Source organism: Vigna unguiculata, chromosome 7 (assembly GCF_037176805.1).
Source record: "Vigna unguiculata cultivar grain cowpea cultivar isolate G323 ecotype 2 chromosome 7, ASM3717680v1, whole genome shotgun sequence".
Taxonomy (NCBI): domain Eukaryota; kingdom Viridiplantae; phylum Streptophyta; class Magnoliopsida; order Fabales; family Fabaceae; genus Vigna; species Vigna unguiculata.
The window spans coordinates 29,373,580-29,395,203 of record NC_140798.1 but is presented as its reverse complement, the minus strand read 5'-3'; the positions used below and the strand labels follow the sequence as shown (position 1 = coordinate 29,395,203).

The 21,624-nt window shown below is 37.7% G+C and overlaps 1 protein-coding gene across 1 annotated transcript; it reads right to left on the bottom strand.

Annotated features, from left to right (window-relative positions):
* Nucleotides 1-8,155, bottom strand: LOC114191871 (ABC transporter C family member 4-like). Its single transcript, XM_028081314.2, has 12 exons — nucleotides 7,865-8,155; nucleotides 5,528-7,707; nucleotides 5,103-5,423; nucleotides 4,751-4,837; nucleotides 4,017-4,646; nucleotides 3,547-3,711; nucleotides 2,977-3,271; nucleotides 1,806-2,020; nucleotides 944-1,249; nucleotides 804-867; nucleotides 486-725; nucleotides 1-396 (listed from the first exon to the last, which is right to left on the bottom strand). The coding sequence occupies exons 2-12, from the start codon at nucleotides 7,604-7,606 to the stop codon at nucleotides 296-298; spliced, it is 4,503 nt and encodes a 1,500-aa protein (XP_027937115.2). The 5' UTR covers nucleotides 7,607-7,707; nucleotides 7,865-8,155; the 3' UTR covers nucleotides 1-295.
* Nucleotides 8,156-21,624: the final 13,469 nt, after the last annotated feature.

Below are 21,624 nucleotides of genomic sequence, written 5' to 3'. Positions count from 1 at the left end.
TAATGCGAAGTCAATGGTGCAACTTTATAACTGTTACAGTCGATACTGTAATTGCTACAATGGTTGTATTTGTTGTACATTAGATTTACTTTAGGCAACTTCACTTGCATTAATAGAAATTAATTATTCCAGACGGTAATTGCATCTCACAACACTTGTTTTCTGCGTCCATGGTAAATGTCTTTTGTTCTTTCACTTAGCACTAGGAAGATCAATCAAAACTTAATAGGCTTAGCCTATATCTGGTTTTCTTTTCTGTTGTTGTGTTGCAAAGTGACATTTGATATATAGTTTCTTATAGGCCACTTGAGCGATTGGCATACTCTTGAACTAAAGCAACAAAGAGTGATGGCCTTTGGACCAAGTTGGCTGGTGAGTCAAATTCTTTGGCCCTCCCTGTTAACCAAAAAATGAACAGAAATTAGCCTACAAATAGTGTAATCCATAAGAGAAGACAAAGGAGAATGAATATGTTTGATATATACCTGCATCTACAACTAGAATTCTATCACAGTCCATTACAGTTGGTATTCTATGAGCAATGCTGATGATGGTACGTGATGCAAAGTCCTCTCGGATGATCTTTTGAATCACAGCATCGGTTTGAGAATCAACAGAGGCTGTTGCCTCATCCATAAACAACAACCTACTTTGCTTAAGCATAACCCTTCCCAAACAAAGCAACTGCCTCTGCCCCACACTCCAGTTATCTCCATTATCAACCACTGTAAACTCAAGTACCATTTCCATTAGTAAAGGGAAAAATTGTATTCAAGTGAAATTATCGTAAGAATGTTTGGAACCTGAAGAGTCAAGTTTCTCAGGCTTGGAAGCCACTGCTTCTTTTAGTTGACAACGTTCCAAACTCTACAACAGTAAAAAAGAAGTGATGAGACTAGTGGCACAAACATGAAAGTAAATGGGTCTGAAGCTATTTATTTACCTTCCATATCTCTTCGTCTGTATACTGTCCAGTTGGATCAATGTTACTTCGAACTGTTCCTTCAAAAAGGACAGGCTCTTGAGGGATGATTCCAAACCGTGATCTAAGATCATGAAGTCCCAAGATAGATATGTCAATGCCGTCAATGATTATTTTTCCTCCTGTTGGTTCCACCAGCCTGAAGAAAACTTGAATCAAAGTTGATTTTCCACTTCCTGTTCGACCAACAACACCAACTTTTTCCCCTCCATTGATCCTCAAGGTGATGCCTTTCAGAACCAAAGGGGTGTTTGGACGATATCTAACCTGTTTGCCACAAGTTTAAGGGATTACCTTAAGGAAATAATTTGTTGCTCAAAGCTTGTTACAACAACAACAGAAGTTTTTTCCTACCAACTGAGTTCGGTTACATGCATTATCCAACGCCAAATTATTTTTTATTTAGATAGTTTATTTTTTTAAAATATAAATATCATTCAAATATTAGTCTTTAAAAGGTTTGAATAATAATCCTTTAATTTTTAATAAATGATACATGATATATTTTAAATTTATATTGAAATATATAAAGTAATATGCCGAATTAAATATTATATACGTTGACACAAACCATTTATTGCAATATTGCAATAACATAAAATAGTTATCTTATTCGTTAATCGGTTAATCAGTCATTAGATTTTAGAATTTCTGCCATTTAACCTCACCTGCAAACTTAATAAAACTCTGCCTTCGTGCTTTACAACAGTCTCAATGATAAAATTTTAAAATGAAACACTGTAATATATACAGTGCAACTTTAATGAATAATTAGTTTTACCACAAGAAACAATGATAATCAATTTGGTTTTTTCCGGGATACCTGCAAATCTTTGATATCAACATTGCCTTGACCAGGCCAATTTGCAGGAGGCACAAGATCCTTGTTTCTCCATGTTGCTTCTGATGGAATATTTGTGAACTGTTTGATCCTCTCAACAGATACCAATTTGTTTTCAATGAAACAGCTCATGTATATGGCCCAGAACATCACGGCGTTTAATGACAATCCATATGAGAGCGACAGGCCAACATTCTCTGCATCAATCACAACAACCCGATCACTTGTTTATCATAATAAAATTTTGACTGCAGTAACCATTTCATTGGTTTTCAACACATTCTATGTTAGTTTTTTCAACGGAGAGGGGAGACACTGAGTTGACACCAATTAATCGTGACGAATCTCATATAAAAGATCAGGAGACTACTACAAAAGTCTTTAAGACAATATATTAGTGGGTCATTTTACTTGTATACTAACCATCCTTCTCATTGTGTTGGACTTCCATTTGATCTAGAATTCCTAACATTCTAGTCCAACATGTAGTGTACACACACTTGAATATTTTCCACATGTAATCATAGTTGAATAATAATTCAAAGCACCATCTTGAAATCATCTTCTTGTCTCTATATTTTGTCTTACCTATTGGACCTTTTGCACAAATAGAGTATTCTGCTAGAGACGTGCTCGAAGGGTATTTTGTGATTGTTGAGTGATGTGACCGAATAAGTTGAACACAGAAGACAAATTTAGCAGGGAATGGAACTAGGACAGGGTGACGGCCAGATTCTAGCCTTTGTTGGGTAACAGGTGGAATTCTTTTTTCTTTAAAAATTCATCATATAATTTTGTTTGATGTGGTTCTGTCCCATGCGGACAGTGATGTTGTTATTTTCCTTATTTTACTTGTAACCAATCCAAGTAAAAGAAAAGCAGTAACACTTTCATCTACTCCCACTATGAGTGTCTAGCCTTCTGTTAGAATTACAGCATAAACCTGGTCCACGTACTATAGTTTTTGCATAAAATTTTGTATGGAACAAATAGTTGTTCAAAGGACTCTCAGTGATGATGACCTTGACAGAAACAAAACCACCATCTGAGCTTCTGAGGACCACTTGGAATGATTAAACCAGATGTATCTAATGCCAAGGATCATTGACAAATTAAGACAAACATTTTACAAATCATTTTATAGTTTGTTTACCTGGCTTTATGATATTGCTGGGTAACATGATCATGAACATGGCGGAGAAGCAAAACACTATGCTTCCAAGCAATTCTAAGCGGAAACCCAACCACGCATTGGAACTGAAGTTGTGGAAATCCATTCTCAAATTAGAATTTACCCGTTTGATGTTTTCTAAGCAAAACTCCTTCTGCTTTTTGAATGCGCGGATTGTCATAACCCCAGAAATGCTTTCAGAGAAATGGTGAATGACAGGTGCTTTTGTAATTGAATCCAGACGAGTTAACTCACGAGACGAAGCAAGAAAATAACCCTGCAAAACCCAAAATTGAAAAATCAAACACATGAATTGATAACCTATATTGCATGAGATATGTTTAGCTGTGAGCAATTCCTGTGCTTTTACCACGGCTGTTCAATTACTTCAATAGTTGAATTGAGAACTCATTAGTAGTAAGCACATTTACTTTTGTATCCAGCCAAAAATTTTAGAATATAAACATTGATTGATAATCCATGTGATGCATCATTCTTGAAACAGTAAAATGACAGCAATGCATTGGACTAACAGAAACACCGTACACATACCCGGTACCAAATGTTTAACCAAGCAAGAGGGATTAACAAGAAAGCTGTCGGCCAAGAATTTTGACATGTGATTATGAAGATGCTGATCACTGTAATGTACATGGCTACGACAAAATTGAGGAACAGGGGGATAAAGATATCAACATTTGTCTGATCAGTGGATGCCTGTCAAAGTTTAAGAAAATAGAAGTCATTATACATATATGAACGTGACAGTAATGTAGAAGAAGTATATCTGTTTGGACAAGTATCTCTAAAAATAAATTTTAAGAGAGAAAAAAATAACATTGACGTCTTAAATTAAAATTAGTTTATGCACAGATTAAAAGTAAAAATTTGGAAAAGTTATACGATAAAACTTCTGCATATTATTTTATGCATAAACGTTAATTTTTACTTTTTTTTTTTTTTTTTCTGAAGTTTGTCCATGTAACATTTAAAATAGTATACTTGAGCCTTGGAATTCTTACCCTGCTTAGAATTCTCCCGGATGGAGTTGTGTCAAAGAAAGACATGGGGGCATGCAAGATGCTGTGGAGAATTTGAGTGAAGAAAATCTGTGCTGTCTTTAACCCGAGGACCATAACAGCGTAGGATCTTAGCACAATCAAAATAACTGAAACTACAGCAATAATTCCGTAGATAGAAATAAACACTGAAGGATTGAAGAACTGTGCACGCTCTTCTGATGTTTCATAAGCCAACCAATAATCACTCGCCATCATAGAAGCTTGCCACAACACAGAAAGAAAGATTACTCCTCCAATGCCCCACCACCCAAAAGCCTCAGTGCAGTACAGTTTATAGATACGAAAGCTAACTTTCCCAGTTTCTCTTTCCTCTTCTTTGATGAGCTTAGAACCTTCATTGCCAGACTTGGGCTGGTCAAGAGAATTGCTTTCACCATTGGCTTGTCTGTTATTAGAACCTGCCTTTGGTGATTTTATTGGCTGGTTCAGATTTTCCCCAGGCACAACCGCACCTTGCTCCACTAGTTCCATAGATGTCTCATGTGCTGCAACAAGAGCACTAAAATCCATTCCGGAAGCAAGTAGATCATCGTACTTCCCTGATTGTACTATCTGTCCATCCCTCATAACCTTTTCACCAAGCAAACTTGTGTATTAGAAATTTAGAATCTTTCACCAAGTTAAATTGGATATTGAATGGGACAAGACATTAAAGGATTATGAAAAAGCCTTACCACTATGAGATCCACATTATGCAGGAAGTCTACTTGGTGTGTTACAAGAATAATGGTCTTTCCTTTAAGAGACCCCCTCACACATTCCTGCATAAAATTACTCGAATTTAAAACGTGGCTATACTACAAAAACACATATAATACTGTAAATATAGCGTCATTTTCAGTATACTGTCTCAAAAATATTTGGATAGGTGCTAATTTCAACACAACAAAAGTCAATAACTAAACTGAATTGTACATTTTTTTTATTACAAGGATTCACAAAATTGACTTGTAATAAAAAAAATGAATTAGTCTAGTTTACAGAATGCTGAGAGTAGGAAACAGTGAAAGATATTAGATTAATGACCTTGAATATTTCAGTGCCAGTATGTGCATCTACAGCACTGAAAACATCATCAAGAAGATATATATCAGAATCTTGATACACAGCCCTGGCAAGTTGTATGCGCTGCTTCTGACCCCCACTTAGGTTGATGCCACGTTCTCCAATCTCTGTCTGGTCACCATGCTCCATCATTTCCAAGTCTTTCTCCAAGCTACAAACTCTGATCACTTCATTGTACTTCTGCCTGTTCATTGGTAAGCCAAAGAGAATATTTTCCTCAATCGTCCCATTTTGAATCCAAGATGTTTGTGCAACATAAGCAGTACTCCCACAAACTTGAATCTGGCACCAAAACATACAGTCAGAAACGAACACCACCACACAAATTAGTGACTGCATGGTACAGAAAATAATGTCCTCATTTCTAAACAAAAATAAGTACATACCTTCCCAGAATTTTTGTGCATCTCACCAAGAATTGAAGCAAGGAGTGAAGATTTCCCCGACCCCACAGTCCCAACAATTGCTGTAATCTCCCCCTTATTAATCTCCAAATTAATGTTTTTCAAGTCCTGCAGCTGGCCATCATCATCCCAGCTAAAGGTTCCGTCTCTGACCTGCACAGCAATGCGTCCACCACACCCCTCCTCTCTCTCAACCGAATCATCTGACAATTCCCTGCTAGACATGTACCTATCTAACCGCCCAAGTGATACCAGCGCTTGTGAAAGAGATATCATACTCTGAGGAAAGGTCCTAATAGGTTCCTGCAGGATCTTAAACACAGTTGTGGTAGTGAAAACCGTGCCTGCATCAAGTCGAACTCCAAGAAAAAGCGCGGTAGCAAACGTCAGAGTTGATATCAACAATGGGGTGCTCCACAACACAATAATAACGCTACAGATTGAATGCATAAACTTGGAGAGCCACTCAAACTCAGACTTTCGGAAATCCAAAATCCTCCCATTGAAATGTTCTTCCCATGCTTGGAACTTGATGACTCGCATGTAATTAAGCAACTCATTCACTGCCTTCATCCTTGAATCACGGCACATCATGGAATTAAACTGGAAATACTTGTTCCTTCTATTAGCCACCACAGCAAATGCAATGATACAAAGAAGTCCAATCGTAGCCGTAATCACCGAGGCTCCCAGACAATTGTACAGCAAAAACAAACCAATGCCGACTTGAAACGGCATCATCCACACAGCATGTAACTGAAGCATCATATCAGAGAGTTGTTGGGTATCAACAGCCATGTAATTGACAATAGGCCCAACACCATGATCTTGCCTCGCGGAACCCGTTAGCCTGAGCCCCTTCTTGTACAAAGAAGTGATGAGGGTGCATCTGATAAGCATCCCAAGCTTCTGAGAGTTGAAGTTGAAATGGTGAGTTGTCAAAACTTCTACAAATTTGGCACACAGGAGAATCAACACGAGGTAGTACCCTTCATACACAGAGCTACCTTTCCCTGCTGTAAAATCAACAAAACTTTGAATGAGAACTGGTCCTACGAACATCACAGATAGCCTAATAACAGCAAGAAATGCTGTGAAGGCTATATCCCTCCAGAAACACCGAAGCAACGTTGTTCGAACCGGGTGCTTCGACCTCTCATCTGATTTAGGCCACTTCGATTCAAAGATAACGGACATCCTCTCAGCTCGATGCTGAGGTGAAAGGTATGGAATTTCATCAATCTTCAAAGGTGACTTGTACCCTTTGTTCAACAACGGATTTATCCAAATCCAAAAGGCCTTGGATACTGCAGAAGCTGAAGAAAAGCCAGTAAGGTTGGATTTCTCATGTAGTTTTGTTTCCTCATCAATAAGGGGTTCTGTTTCTTCGCCAGACACAATCCCGGTGAACCCTTTAACCGCAACACAGAGCAGAAAAAGTGACAAGGGTAAAGAAATGAAAGAAACCGTATCATCAACCATGAAGCTGAAGTGTTTCCCATCTTCCACTCCCGCAGAGACCAAACGTATGACCCCAGAAGCAGTGAACAGAGAAACCACAATGAAATTCGCAATCCAGTATATTCTGAGAGACAAAGGGTGAGCAACAGCTTCAAATCTTTTCTCGTGGACGATCAAGACTACGAGGACTAGTTGTGTTATGGCCTGAAGTAACCAAAACAAGCCATCAGTTTGCTTCCAGGGCTGGTTGGTGGAACTGACAAACACTAGAATGCAGGCCACCGTGTACAATATTGTCAAAAGAGCGGTTGCAGTTAGAGTTAGCTTAAACCATGCCGTTGTCTTGACAGAAACTCTGTTGTTTCTGATAAGTGGTTTATCAAGGTGTGAGTTAGCGTTGGCATTGGAAGTGAGCCTAGAATAGAGCTTTAGAAGCGCAAACACAAAGAGGATGAACAGAAGCAGAACGTCAACACCAGACAAAAGAGCTCTCTGAGGGCATGGAGAGAGGAAAATGAATCTCAGCCAGTGAGGCAGATTTGGAGTTGCATTCAATGAACACGAGAGGGACGTGAACCACGTTGAATCTGCAAAAGACATGCTTGTTTGCAGACACCCCAACAAGAGACTGAACTCGTATTACAACCTTACAACCTTATAACCTTATAACTCAATTCCCATCCACTCCTTTCCCTCCGCCCCTGAAACAAGAAAGCACGGTTGAACAAAATTTAAAGTGTGTTGTCCTTATGAGTCGGTATTTTACAGGCTGGAAATGAATAATACGCCACAGAAAGTAAGGTAAAAAGGGTTTGGAAGTAAAACAAAAACTCCAAAATACAACTAAACATCTTTTACCTTTACGAGTTTTAACCACCTCTCAATCCAGAAAACAGATAGAAAAAGCAAAGGTAGTCCTGAGCAACAGTAAGTTGCTCTGGACTTGGTACTACTATTGAGCTCTTCGATGAAACAGGATACGCCTACGTTTATACTACGGATACGTGTGCAAGACTGAAAACAAAACAAGTTTCGCAACCTCCCTTCTCGGTTTTTGCAACAGTAAAACAAATTTCAATTTCTTGTCATCTTCTCAACTGTGGGTTCTCCGCAATAAAAATAAACTTTTTATGGAAGGATTTTCACTTTTTCATAAAATCAAATAGATGGTAGATAGAGTTTAAATCATGGAGTGTAGAAACCCTCCCTACCATGTATATCCCACGTGATTGTTGGTATTGAATTTCTTTAATACCACTTTCATCACCAACTTTCATAAAGGAAAAACTATAACAGCTTGGTCAACAAGAAAAGAATCACTATCATTCTGAGGAAACAGCGTGCAAGCTTCCCTTCCCAGGTGTTTACAAGTCAAGTCCAAGAAGATGGTTTGAAAAGTCAACAAGCACACAAAGACAATTTGGCCTTTGATGAATGAGCAATAGAATAATCACAGCAAGACTAAACAGCAACATGTAATAGTAGAGAATAGTGAATAGTTCCTCGTTGATTACAATCACAAGTTGAATGTAATAATATTCTACTCACCAGATTTTATACCTATCTACATAATAACCTCTACTTGCACCCCTCCTTGACAGAGAAGTTTTGATTTTAAATAAATATGAAGAATGCTAGAAACACTCTTTCAACATTATTTAAAATATTATTATATTGTTGATAAATTCCAATGTTAGTATAAGAAAAATCAAGAACAAAATAACATGTGATGCCCAACAGAAGAGAATACGGTGCCTCGACGTGCGCAGAGAACATTTGAATGGCCGCTTCGGAGAATATAAAAGACAAAAATCTTGGTCCAAAATCTACCGGCTCTGGGAAAAATGTCTTCCAATTAAACTATAATTACTGCGAAACATATGCATTTCAATAAAAAAAGAAAAACTTTTAAACGATATGTGACGATTGAGATAATTTTTTATGATTTCATTAAACTCAATTTAAACTAATTTCTTATTGTGCAAGTCTTGAATGCAAACATCCAACCTAATTCAGATTTGTTTTAACAAGTTAGGTGATGATTTCGTCCTAATATAACTCATGTATGGCCTTAATCATCATAATAATTTGTTTGGAGATGACCACCATTGGCACTTTATTTGAATTGATTGATATTGAGAGTGGAAAAGTAAGATAGAAGAGAAGAAAAGTAATATAAATAAGTGAGATTTAAAATTATTTAAAATAGATAAAAGAAAATAAAAGTTTAATATCAAGTAATACTATAAAAATTTAAAGGGAATTGTTGGAAGTCTTAAGTTCAGTGAATTCAGATCTTAAATTAAGAGTGGTTTCTTAGAAATATTATCATGATCAACGCTATTTTATATAATTGTTTAATATCGATTAAAAATAACTTTGGTCATGCGAATTAAAATTTTCACTAAAAGATACTTTTAAAATTATTAAACATTGCTTAATATTAAAATATATTTTTATATTTAATAATTTAAAACATTTTACTTAAATAACAATAAAAATTCAATAAATTTAAACTATTTTCCTCAAACAAGATATTTAAAATCAAATCATTTAAAATAAAAGAAATTTAGATTGGGTACGTTTAAATTACTACAAACAAAATAAATAATTAAATAATGAGTGAATAGTTGTGGATATTAAAAAAATGAGTAGTAAAAATTTTACATTAATCTAAAAGTAAAAAATTATGGTTGTTTTTTTGTTTGTGTATGAGAGAGGCTGAATGGTTGATCTGCATTTGCAAAGCAGGACCATCAAAATACTGCAGCTTTATGGCCACATAATTATTTGATAACTTTCTCACTCCGTCTAAATCATTTACATCCATGTTGTTGGATACACTTTCCATTTTCTTTTCTTTTTTATATATATTTACAATTCAATTTAGCTGTATAATTTTTATAATTTTAGTTGCTACTGCAATTCAATATTTAGTTTTATATATACTTTTAATTCTTATACAGAAAAATTGTTTAAGAAAAATTTTCCAATTTTAGTTACAATTTATACCTGATACATCGATAATTTAATTTGATTCATGTATTAATATTTAATATTTTAAATATTTAATTAATAATTATTAATAAAAATATTTAATCTATAAAATAATAATATTTTATGATGATTTATAAGTTTTTATATGAACTGATATATGATTTTATTTTAAAATTAAAAAGTAATAATGATATGTTTATTATAGTTTTTATTATATATTTTTTAATATAAATATAATATATCATATTTTATGATTTTTAAAATAAATATATACAAATATCCGTTTATCATATTTTACTTTAATAAATATCTAAATCAGTTATTGGAAATGTCTTAGTAGAATTTTCTATTTATTTAAATTATTCATCTTTTCACTATATAAGTCAATAGCTTACATGATTATGTGGTGTCCAAGTCAAAAAAATACATTTCTCCTTATTGTGGGGTCATATGTTCCTTCTAGATGTGGTGGGTAACATTAAAATAGGACTTAAATTTATGTATTGAAAAGTTAAAAAATTTTCCAAAACACTCAAATCATTTTTCTTCTTATATTTCTAACATAGAATAAGGTTATATAACATTGGTCAAAGTATAACAAGTTTTAGAAGTAATGGAGTAACACTTTTTAAATTAAGATCCACAGATATTACACAAGTTTCTTTTAATCATGAAACAAGATTTTTTTTAGAATTGAACCCACAATCTTTCTTTTAGCATATTTCAATAAATGAAAAAGTCTTAAACTTATAATTCCTCTTATAAATATACTAAATCAATAAATTAAGGTTTTCTTTAATTAAAATATATTAACAGGGCATAAAAATAAGACATATTGTTTATATTAAAATTCTATATTCTGCCAATAATTAAATAAAATATTAATAAAATTATAGGTCTAATGTAACATCCCATTTTTATAGTTTTTAAACTATTAAACAAAACATTTAAATTTTAATAATTCAGAAGCAAATGATGACATAGGCCAGTATAATATAATATAGTCATCCTCAAAATAACCATACATACCGCCTACACTAAACAAAGGGTTACAAAACACCCTAAGCATCTACTATAGGAACATGTAACTACTACAGCTGGAAAACGTCCTGTAAACCCATTCAACGCCTGTCTAGGAAGGGTGTATCTTCGCCTGCATTTTTATCTGCTCACGCCATTCAATAAGGACGATCATAGCAAAAGTAGGAGACACACAGAACACAATAGAAACTAGAAGGGTAAGCTAACTTGAACAAAGAGCAAATCATGCAAATTTTCATACTAAGACAGAAAACAAACTTTTATTACACAATCGATTAAATCATCAGATTAATCTTGACCACAACACCACACATCATTCTAGACTCGATATCCAGATTATGTAAGTGGCATTGGAGCTCTTGGTGACTTGCACTTGAGATGGTTCCTAAACTCTGCAGAGTTTTAGGCACAAGGGGTATTCACCCAACCACTCTCAAGGTAAATCCCATCACCTCTATGATGGATCAGAATCATAGACCAGGACCTCCTGCTACTCCCCCGACGTAATCCATCATACTCTACTTGAGTATTAATGGTTACTAGGAGCGTCAGGATGCCACCAATCTGAGTCATCATGCCCTTACATTCACTAAAACCACATTCCTTAGGATTCCCCTTGAAACCCTATCTCCAACATGTTCTTAATCATACCCATTTCACACTCAAATCCATCACACTGACCATCATGCATAAGAATTACATACAGAACCAGCCATTATCAGATTCATGCAAGTAGTACAGCATCAATTAGTCAAAAACAATGAAAGGAGCAAACTTTTGCAGGGAATCTCGCTTAGGCTAGAGAGTCTCGCCTAAGCTAGATAGGTCGTCTCGCTTAGGCGGGCTACTCTCGCCTGGGCGAGACCCCTTACAGTGGCCAAAATAAAATCCTGGGCGAACTCTCGCTCAGGCTAAACTGGCTCGCCTAGACGAGAAGGTATCTCGCTCAGGCGATTCCAGCTCGCTTAGGCGAGATTTCGTGCAGTGGCAGAGGTGATCCTCTGGTATTTTCGCTCAGGCGAGAACTGCTCGCCTAGGCGAAAATACCAGGATTCCTCATCTGTTCCACGCATGCATCCTCGCCCAGAATCATCCCATACTCAAAAATCACACACAAACAGGTCCAAGCACCAATTAAACACAGAACAGACAATTCTACCACTCAAGAACACATCTCCTACGAAAATTGAGCTAAAAGTCAGCTTCCCTTACCTAGTTAATGGAGAATGCCTTGGATGAGAGCAACGTAGAGAGGAGGGGCAGAATTCTTTAATTTAACCTAGCAATTCCATCATTCCGACATGGATGAGGGAGGAACACTCAATTAGACTCAGAATAGAAGCAAGATTTCTTGATGAAATCTGGAATTAGACCTCAAAACGAAATTGGAGCTTACCTGGAGGAAGAAAGGCTAGAGATGGAAGTAGCTTGAGGATCTGTCGGGGTCACTTCTCTAGCATCTGATTCAGAAGCAGAAGGAATTTGGTTAAGTGTGAAGGTAGCTGTGTAGGGGATGATGGTGAAGTAGAGAGAGTGGAGAGTTCAGTATTGGAATGAGGGGAAGAAAGAGACTGAAATAAAAGGGTTATCACAATCTCCCCAACTTCAAAAATTTTCGACCCGAAAATTGGGACTTACCAGAGAACAAGTGTGGATATGACTTCCTCACATCTCCTTCCAATTCCCAAGTGGAATCACCTGTCCTCTTGTCCCAGATGACCTGGACTAGTCTGATGGACTTTCCTCTGAGCTGTCTCATATGAACATCTCCTAAACCAACGGGCTGAACCTCTACTGTAAGATCTCCCCTGATCTGCAAATCTTCCATCTCAAGTACATGGGAAGGGTCGGAAACATATTTCCTGAGCTGAGAAACATGGAACACTGAGTGGAGGTTGGCCAGAGAAGGAGGTAGGGCAATCTCATATGCCACTGGTCCAACTCTTCTCAGAATCTGGTATGGACCGACGAACCTAGGAGACAACTTCTTCTGGCGGATGGCTCTTCCCACACCAGTAGTCGGGGTAATTCTCAAGAAAACATGGTCCCCTAGTTCAAACTCTAAAGGTCTTCTCCTCTGATCAACATATGATTTCTGTCTGCTTTGAGATGCTTTCATTCTTTCCTGTATGAGCTTGACCTTCTCAATAGTCTGCCTCAGAAGCTCTGGTCCCACCACCACTGATTCCCCATCCTGATACCAGCATAAAGGCGTCCTACATCTCCTGCCATAGAGGGCCTCATAAGGTGCCATGCCAATACTGGTGTGAAAACTGTTATTATATGTAAATTCTACCAAAGGCAGGACCTCATCCCACGCACCCAGATGGTCCAGCACGCACGTCCGTAAGAGATCCTCAAGAGACTGGATGGTTCTCTCGGACTGCCCATCGGTCTGAGGGTGATACGCGGAGCTCATAGCCAACCTACTACCCATAGCACCCTGCAGCATGTGCCAGAAGCGGGAGGTGAATCGTGGGTCTCTATTAGAGACTATACTCGATGGCACACCATGTAACCTCACGATCTCACTGATATACAACTGTGCTAGCTTCGCCATAGACATCCTCAAGTTTACTGCTAGGAAGTGAGCACTCTTGGTGAGACGGTCTACTATCACCCATATAGCATCGTGGTTCTTCACGGTCCGAGGCAAATGGCGGACAAAGTCCATAGCAATGCTATCCCATTTCCACTCGGGTATCTCAAGCTGCTGAAGCATCCCCCCCGGTCTCTGGTGTTCTATCTTAGCTTTCTGACAGGTTAAACATGTCGATACATATCGAGCAACATCTTGCTTCATGCCCGACCACCAGAACAATTCTTTCAGATCATGATACATTTTAGTCATGCCTGGGTGCATGCTAAAACGGCTCTTGTGCCCTTCCTCAAGAATCATACCTTTCAGCTCTAGATCTTCAAGTATGCAAACCCTGCCTCTGAATCTCAGTACCCCATCATCTCCCATTAAGAAATCCTTGGCCTTCTCAGTGCCAAGTAACTCTACTGTCCTCTGTAGCTTGGGGTCCAATGGTTGCTTCTCCTTTATCAGATTAAGGAAATCATTAGACACAGTGAGATGGTTACATCTAATGACTCCCTCATCCAACACCACCTACAGTTGCATATCTCTAAACTGCTCAACCAAATCCAACTCCCTGACCATCATGAGAGATGTGTGAACTGCCTTTCTGCTTAAGGCATCAGCCACCACGTTCGCCTTCCCCGGGTGGTACAACAACTCAAAGTCAAAGTCTTTTAGGAACTCCATCCACCTCCTCTGCCTCATGTTTAACTCCTTCTGGTCAAACAGATACTTCAAACTCTTATGGTCACTGAAAACCTGAAATTGTGCACCATACAGATAGTGTCTCCAGATCTTTAGTGCGAACACCACTGCTGCTAACTCCAAGTCGTGCGTGGGGTAGTTCTTCTCATGATTCTTCAACTGCCGTGAGGCGTAGGCCACCACTCTCCGTTCTTGCATCAGAACACATCACAATCCCTGATGAGAAGCATCACAGTAAACCTCAAAGGGTTTACCGGTATCAGGAATCACCAACACTGGAGCGCTAGTCAACTTTTGCTTTAGCTTTAGAAAGCTCTCTTCACACCTGTCGGTCCAAGCAAAAGGTTGATCCTTGCGGGTTAACTGGGTCAAGGGTGCTGCTATCTTGGAGAATCCTTCAATGAATCTCCTATAGTAACCTGCCAGCCCCACGAAGCTCCTTATTTCCGTCACTGACTTGGGGCGTTCCCAATTTAACACAACTTCTACTTTAGACGGATCCACTGATATGCCCTAAGCCGAGATCATGTGCCCCAAGAACTGAACCGATGTCATCCAGAACTCACATTTGGACCGCTTTGCATACAACTCCTTCTCTCTCAGTATGCTCAGAACTATCTTCAAATGCTCTGCATGTTCTTCAGGAGTCCGCGAGTAGATCAAGATATCATCTATGAAAACCACCACAAACTTGTCCAGGAATGGCCTGAAGATTCGGTTCATGTAGTCCATGAACAAAGCGGGGGCGTTAGTCACACCAAACGGCATCACCACATATTCGTAGTGTCCGTACCTGGACCTGAAAGCGGTCTTCTGCACATCATCAGACTTGACTCGAATCTGATGGTATCCTGATCTCAGATCAATCTTGGAGAACACTGCCGCACCGTACAACTGATCCATCAAGTCGTCAATCCTTGGCAGAGGGTACTTATTCTTGATGGTTAGCTTATTCAGCTGCCTGTAATCTACACAGAGTCTGGAACTACCGTCCTTCTCTTTAACTAGCAACACTGGCGCTCCCCAAGGCGATACACTCGGCCTGATAATCTGTTTTTCTAGTAGCTCTTCAATTTGTTGCTTCAACTCCACCAGCTCAGCAGGAGCCATTCTGTAGGGTGCTATAGACACTGGTCCTGCTCCTGGCACCAGGTTAATGGAGAACTCTATATCCCTAGTAGGGGGTAGGCCAGGTACATCCTCAGGAAACACATCTGAGAAATCCCCCACTACAGGCGCCTCTAAGGGTCCAGTCTCAGTCTCAACGGACAATTGAGTCAGAATCAAGAAGCATTGAGACCCTTCCTTCATTGCCTTTTCCACCTGCTGTGAGGACACCAACAAGTCTTCATCTTCCAAGCTAGGAAATATCACTTTCCTTTCGTTGCAGTCAATGAGAATGTGATTGGCAGATAGCCAATCCATCCCTAAGATGACATCTAGCCCCACCAAGGGTAAGCAGATGAGGTTTACCCTGTACTTGCGCCCCTCAACCTCGATCTTACACCTAGCACACACGGTCGAGGTTCTAACTAACCCAGAAGCAGGTGTGGACACCATCAGGTCATACTGGAGCTCCTTCACCGGAAGACCCAACTCCACCACTCTAGATTCCGACACAAAAGAATGTGTTGCCTTCGAATCAAACAGAACATGCAAGCTCCTACCAGCTATCACACAAGACCCGATGATAAGGTTACTTGATCCGGCTGCCTCGGCACCAGTGACAGCGTACACTCAACCCGCCACCTGTGGTCTCGCACCTCCTCTCGATGGTTGTGACTGAAGCTGTGGTGAAGGCCTCGGTACTGTGCTCCTGCCAACCGGGCAATCCTTGATGAAGTGGCCCACCTGGCCGCATCTATGGCATGCCCTCCTGTCAGAAAGCTGGGGGCAGGCGCTCCTCAGATGGGGCCCCCTACAGTGGAAGCATTGTGGCCTAAAAGGCTGGGACTGCTGGGGCTGATGTGAGAACCTCCTGGGCCCCTAGGGTTGAGGCCTAGAGTATGGTTTCCTCCTGTCGTCGTATCTGCTTGTGGACCTAGATGGTCCTCCCACTTTCAACTGAGACCTCTGCTGAGCTTCAACTTCAGCCTTAAGCTTCTCCATCACTCTTGCCTTCTCTACCAAGGCAGGGAATTCCTTGATAGAGAGCGAAGCCACCATGAGCTTGAGGTCACCTCTCAACCCATTCTCAAACTTTCTACACTGCCAGTCCTCTGCCATCTTCAGGGTGTGAAATCTGCCCAAGTGTTTAAACTTTTCAGCGTACTCAGACACTTACATGTCCCCTTGCATCAGCTGCAAGAACTCAACCTCCTTCGCATACCTCACACTATCTAGGAAGAACTCAGCATAGAACTTCTTCTTAAACAGTTCCCAGGTGATGGTCTCATGGCTGTCCTCCAACATCATCTTCATGCTGGACCACCAATGCACGGCCTCTCCAGCAAGAAGGTACTCAGTGTATGCCAGTCTGTTCTCTGCAAGACATCTCTTAGCATCATAGATTCGTTCCATGTCCCGCATCCACTGATCAGCTCCATCCGGGCTAACTTTGCCATCAAAACGGGATGGATGGTGTTGTAGGAAATCCTCCAAACTCCACTCTTGCACTCGGGGCAGTGAAGATTGGGAAGAACCAGCGGCTGAACGGTTTTCCCCTATCTGATGCAGGGCTTCTAAGTGCCTCTGCTGAGTCGCCTCTGCTGCTAGTCTTGCAGACTCCATCTGTTGCATGGCTAGATTCTGCTGATTCACCATGTTAGCATTCTGCTGCTGCATGGCTGCAATCATCGCCTCAATTGCTCCCACCAAATGAGGATTATCTGGATTTGGAACAGGAGGTGGAGTAGGTCTAGGTGCCATAGCTCTGATCACACAAAGAAGGAACCATCAGATTAGTCGACAGGTACAACAACTTATGCCAAACGCGTTACAAGGAACACGCAACAGAAGCCAAGCAAGCTCACACCTACAGATCCTAAAGGAATCACTGCTCTGATACCAAAATTGTAACATCCCATTTTCATAGTTTTTAAACTATTAAACAAAACATTTAAATTTTAATAATTCAGAAGCAAATGATGACATAGGCCAGTATAATATAATACAGTCATCCTCAAAATAACCATACATACCGCCTACACTAAACAAAGGATTACAAAACACCCTAAGCATCTACTATAGGAACATGTAACTACTACAGCTGGAAAACGTCCTGTAAACCCATTCAACGCCTGTCTAGGAAGGGTGTATCTTCGCCTGCATTTTTATCTGCTCACGCCATTCAATAAGGACGATCATAGCAAAAGTAGGAGACACACAGAACACAATAGAAACTAGAAGGGTAAGCTAACTTGAACAAAGAGCAAATCATGCAAATTTTCATACTAAGACAGAAAACAAACTTTTATTACACAATCGATTAAATCATCAGATTAATCCTGACCACAACACCACACATCATTCTAGACTCGATATCCGGATTATGTAAGTGGCATTGGAGCTCTTGGTGACTTGCACTTGAGATGGTTCCTAAACTCTGCAGAGTTTTAGGCACAAGGGGTATTCACCCAACCACTCTCAAGGTAAATCCCATCACCTCTATGATGGATCGGAATCATAGACCAAGACCTCCTGCTACTCCCCCCGACGTAATCCATCATACTCTACTTGAGTCTTAATGGTTACTAGGAGCGTCAGGATGCCACCAATCTGAGTCCTCATGCCCTTACATTCACTAAAACCACATTCCTTAGGATTCCCCTTGAAACCCTATCTCCAACATGTTCTTAATCATACCCATTTCACACTCAAATCCATCACACTGACCATCATGCATAAGAATTACATACAGAACCAGCCATTATCAGATTCATGCAAGTAGTACAACATCAATTAGTCAAAAACAATGAAAGGAGCAAACTTCTGCAGGGAATCTCGCTTAGGCTAGAGAGTCTCGCCTAAGCTAGATAGGTCGTCTCGCTTAGGCGGGCTACTCTCGCCTGGGCGAGACCCCTTACAGTGGCAAAAATAAAATCCTGGGCGAACTCTCGCTCAGGCTAAACTGGCTCGCCTAGACGAGAAGGAATCTCGCTCAAGCGACTCCAGCTCGCCTAGGCGAGATTTCGTGCAGTGGCAGAGGTGATCCTCTGGTATTTTCGCTCAGGCGAGAGCTGCTCGCCTAGGCGAAAATACCAGGATTCCTCATCTGTTCCACGCATGCATCCTCGCCCAGAATCATCCCATACTCAAAAATCACACACAAACAGGTCCAAGCACCAATTAAACACAGAACAGACAATTCTACCACTCAAGAACACATCTCCTACGAAAATTGAGCTAAAAGTCAGCTTCCCTTACCTAGTTAATGGAGAATGCCTTGGATGAGAGCAACGTAGAGAGGAGGGGCAGAATTCTTTAATTTAACCTAGCAATTCCATCATTCCAACATGGATGAGGGAGGAACACTCAATTAGACTCAGAATAGAAGCAAGATTTCTTGATGAAATCTGGAATTAGACCTCAAAACGAAATTGGAGCTTACGTGGAGGAAGAAAGGCTAGAGATGGAGGTAGCTTGAGGATCTATCGGGGTCACTTCTCTAGCATCTGATTCAGAAGCAGAAGGAATTTGGTTAATTGTGAAGGTAGCTGTGTAGGGGATGATGGTGAAGTAGAGAGAGTGGAGAGTTCAGTGTTAGAATGAGGGGAAGAAAGAGACTAAAATAAAAGGGTTATCACATCTAACAAATTTAAAAATAATATAACATAATAAGACTCACAGAAGTTAAATAAAAATTATTGTAAAATAAATAGTGTAATATCAGTGCTCTTAATAATCCATGAATGGTTCAAATATTATTTTTCAATTATTGTAATAATTCAGATACTATCTGACACTCAAAAAATGATTAGTATATAATACTACACATTACTTATTTTCTGTTATTATTTTTTTCTCAGTTGGTATGAATTTAATTTCTTATTTCTGGCATTGCAAATGTTTAGGCATTAGAAAACAAATCAATACCTACCATATCAATTAGGCTGGTCATTAAATATTAAGATTTATTGTACTTTATTTTTCAATTTTAAAAAAAATCTAAAATTAAGTATTATGGGGACAATGAAGTCACTGAAATTTTAATTATATACCTAATGTTTAGTAATTTATAATATTAATTAAATTTTTACAAGCTTATAACCGTAATTAATGATAAGCAATCCATTATATATTATCTAACTATGTTTTTTTTTTTAAAATTAGTCTATTTTTAAAACTTTTATTTAATCTAGTCCTTCAACTTTAAAAATGTGTTAATTTAATCATTTTAATATAATTTTGTTAAGTTTATTTGATGTTTCAAATACGTTTTTTAGTTATTATTAAAATATAAACATGTCAAGTGAGGTATACAACTAAAATACTAGTAAGCAACTCAAGTACCACCATGAAACAAACAATAATAGAAACATCAAATAAGTTTAACAAAAATTGACTAAATTAACGCATTTCTAAAATTGGAAGACTAAATCAAAGTATTGAAAATAAACTAACTTCAATTTTCACTAAAAATTAAGAGACCAAAAATATATTTAACCTTTTTATAATATAAGAATTATAATACAATAAAATAAAATATTATAAAATTTGCTTTACTATATATATATATATATATATATATATATATATATATTGTTTACAAGTCTCCAAAGTTAGTCATTTCACATTGTTAATTTACTTTTATATATATATATATATATATATATATATATATATATATATATATATATATATATATATATATATATATATATATATATTTATTTATTTATTGTTTTACTACCATATGTGTAAAAGTTATTTTACTTTTAAACTAATTTGTATTAAAAATGAAAATATATTTCTATACTATTTTTTTATTCTTAATTTTATCCTTTTATAATTTTTAATTGATTGGTCATTTAAAAAATAACTTATATTTAAAATATTAATTTTTTAACTACTTTTTTCAATTTTAATTCTAACCTTTTATAATTTCTAATTAATTGATCATTTAATAAATTATTAAAGAATAATTTTTTAAATTATTAATGTTTTTATACTTTTTTTTCATTTTTAATTTTATCCTTTTATGATTTATATTTGCATGCTCATTTAATAAAATTAAATTTTATTAAAAGATAACTTATATTAAAATATTAATTCATTTTTTTAATACTATTTTTGCATTCTTATTTTTTTTTTAATTTCTACTTAATTGGTAATTTAATAAGTTAAGTTATTGAAGAATAACTTATCTTTAAAGTATTAATTATTTTTTCCCACACCTTTTATTTCTTTATGATTTATAATTACTCAGTTATTTAATAAAGTTAAATGTAGAAAAATACATTTTTCTTTTATTTTTCAAAATATTATTATTTAAAAAATAATATATATTCATTAACATTACAAATTTTTTATACTATCATATACGTAAGATCCTAGAAAATGGCGTTTTAAAAGTGATAGTGGTTTAAAAATAGTGAGACTCAGTTATTTTAATATTAAAATATTTTATTATAAATAGAATTATTATAAACGAGTTTCATTATTTTAAAACACATCATCTCTCTAGAAACCACTTTTCTAGAGTTCCCTGACTTCTCTCTAGAGTTTTTGTCTCTCTTGTCGTCTGATTGAAGAACCGAGACCGTAGGATTGATCCTCTCGGCTAGCTCTTCAAATTGGACCGATCAATTTCTCCGTTCGCGTAAGTTGAGTTTTCGCTCTCTTTATAGTCTTTTTATGTTTTCTGTTGCATGCAAGCTCTCGTCCGCTTGCATGCGATCTTTTAATCATCAATATGAGTCTCTACTGATCAATGATCATAACGGTATGTCCTGATCGTTCTTGTGATGTTTCTATGTGTAGATAGAGCATCCTGTGGAGTTAGAGGCATTGACATTTTTAAGGCGTTGACGTTTATAAAGTTGTCTAAGTAGGATAACAGGTGAGGGAAGCTAACTCATTCTTCTAAATTTCACATATAAACCATGTCTGATGAACTTGATTGCATAATTGTGTGCTGAATTGATGTTTGGAATGTGTGATTGGGTATATGATTGAGTGTGGGCATGAATTATAGGTTGTTGCATGTGAGAACAGATTGGGAATCTGGTATTTTTGCCTAAGCGAGCCGCTCTCGCTTGAGCGAAAACACCCGAAACTCATCCTTATCACTGCAAGAGATCTCGCCTAGGCGAGCCAGTCTCACTTAAGCGAGAGTCACTCTCGTCTAAGC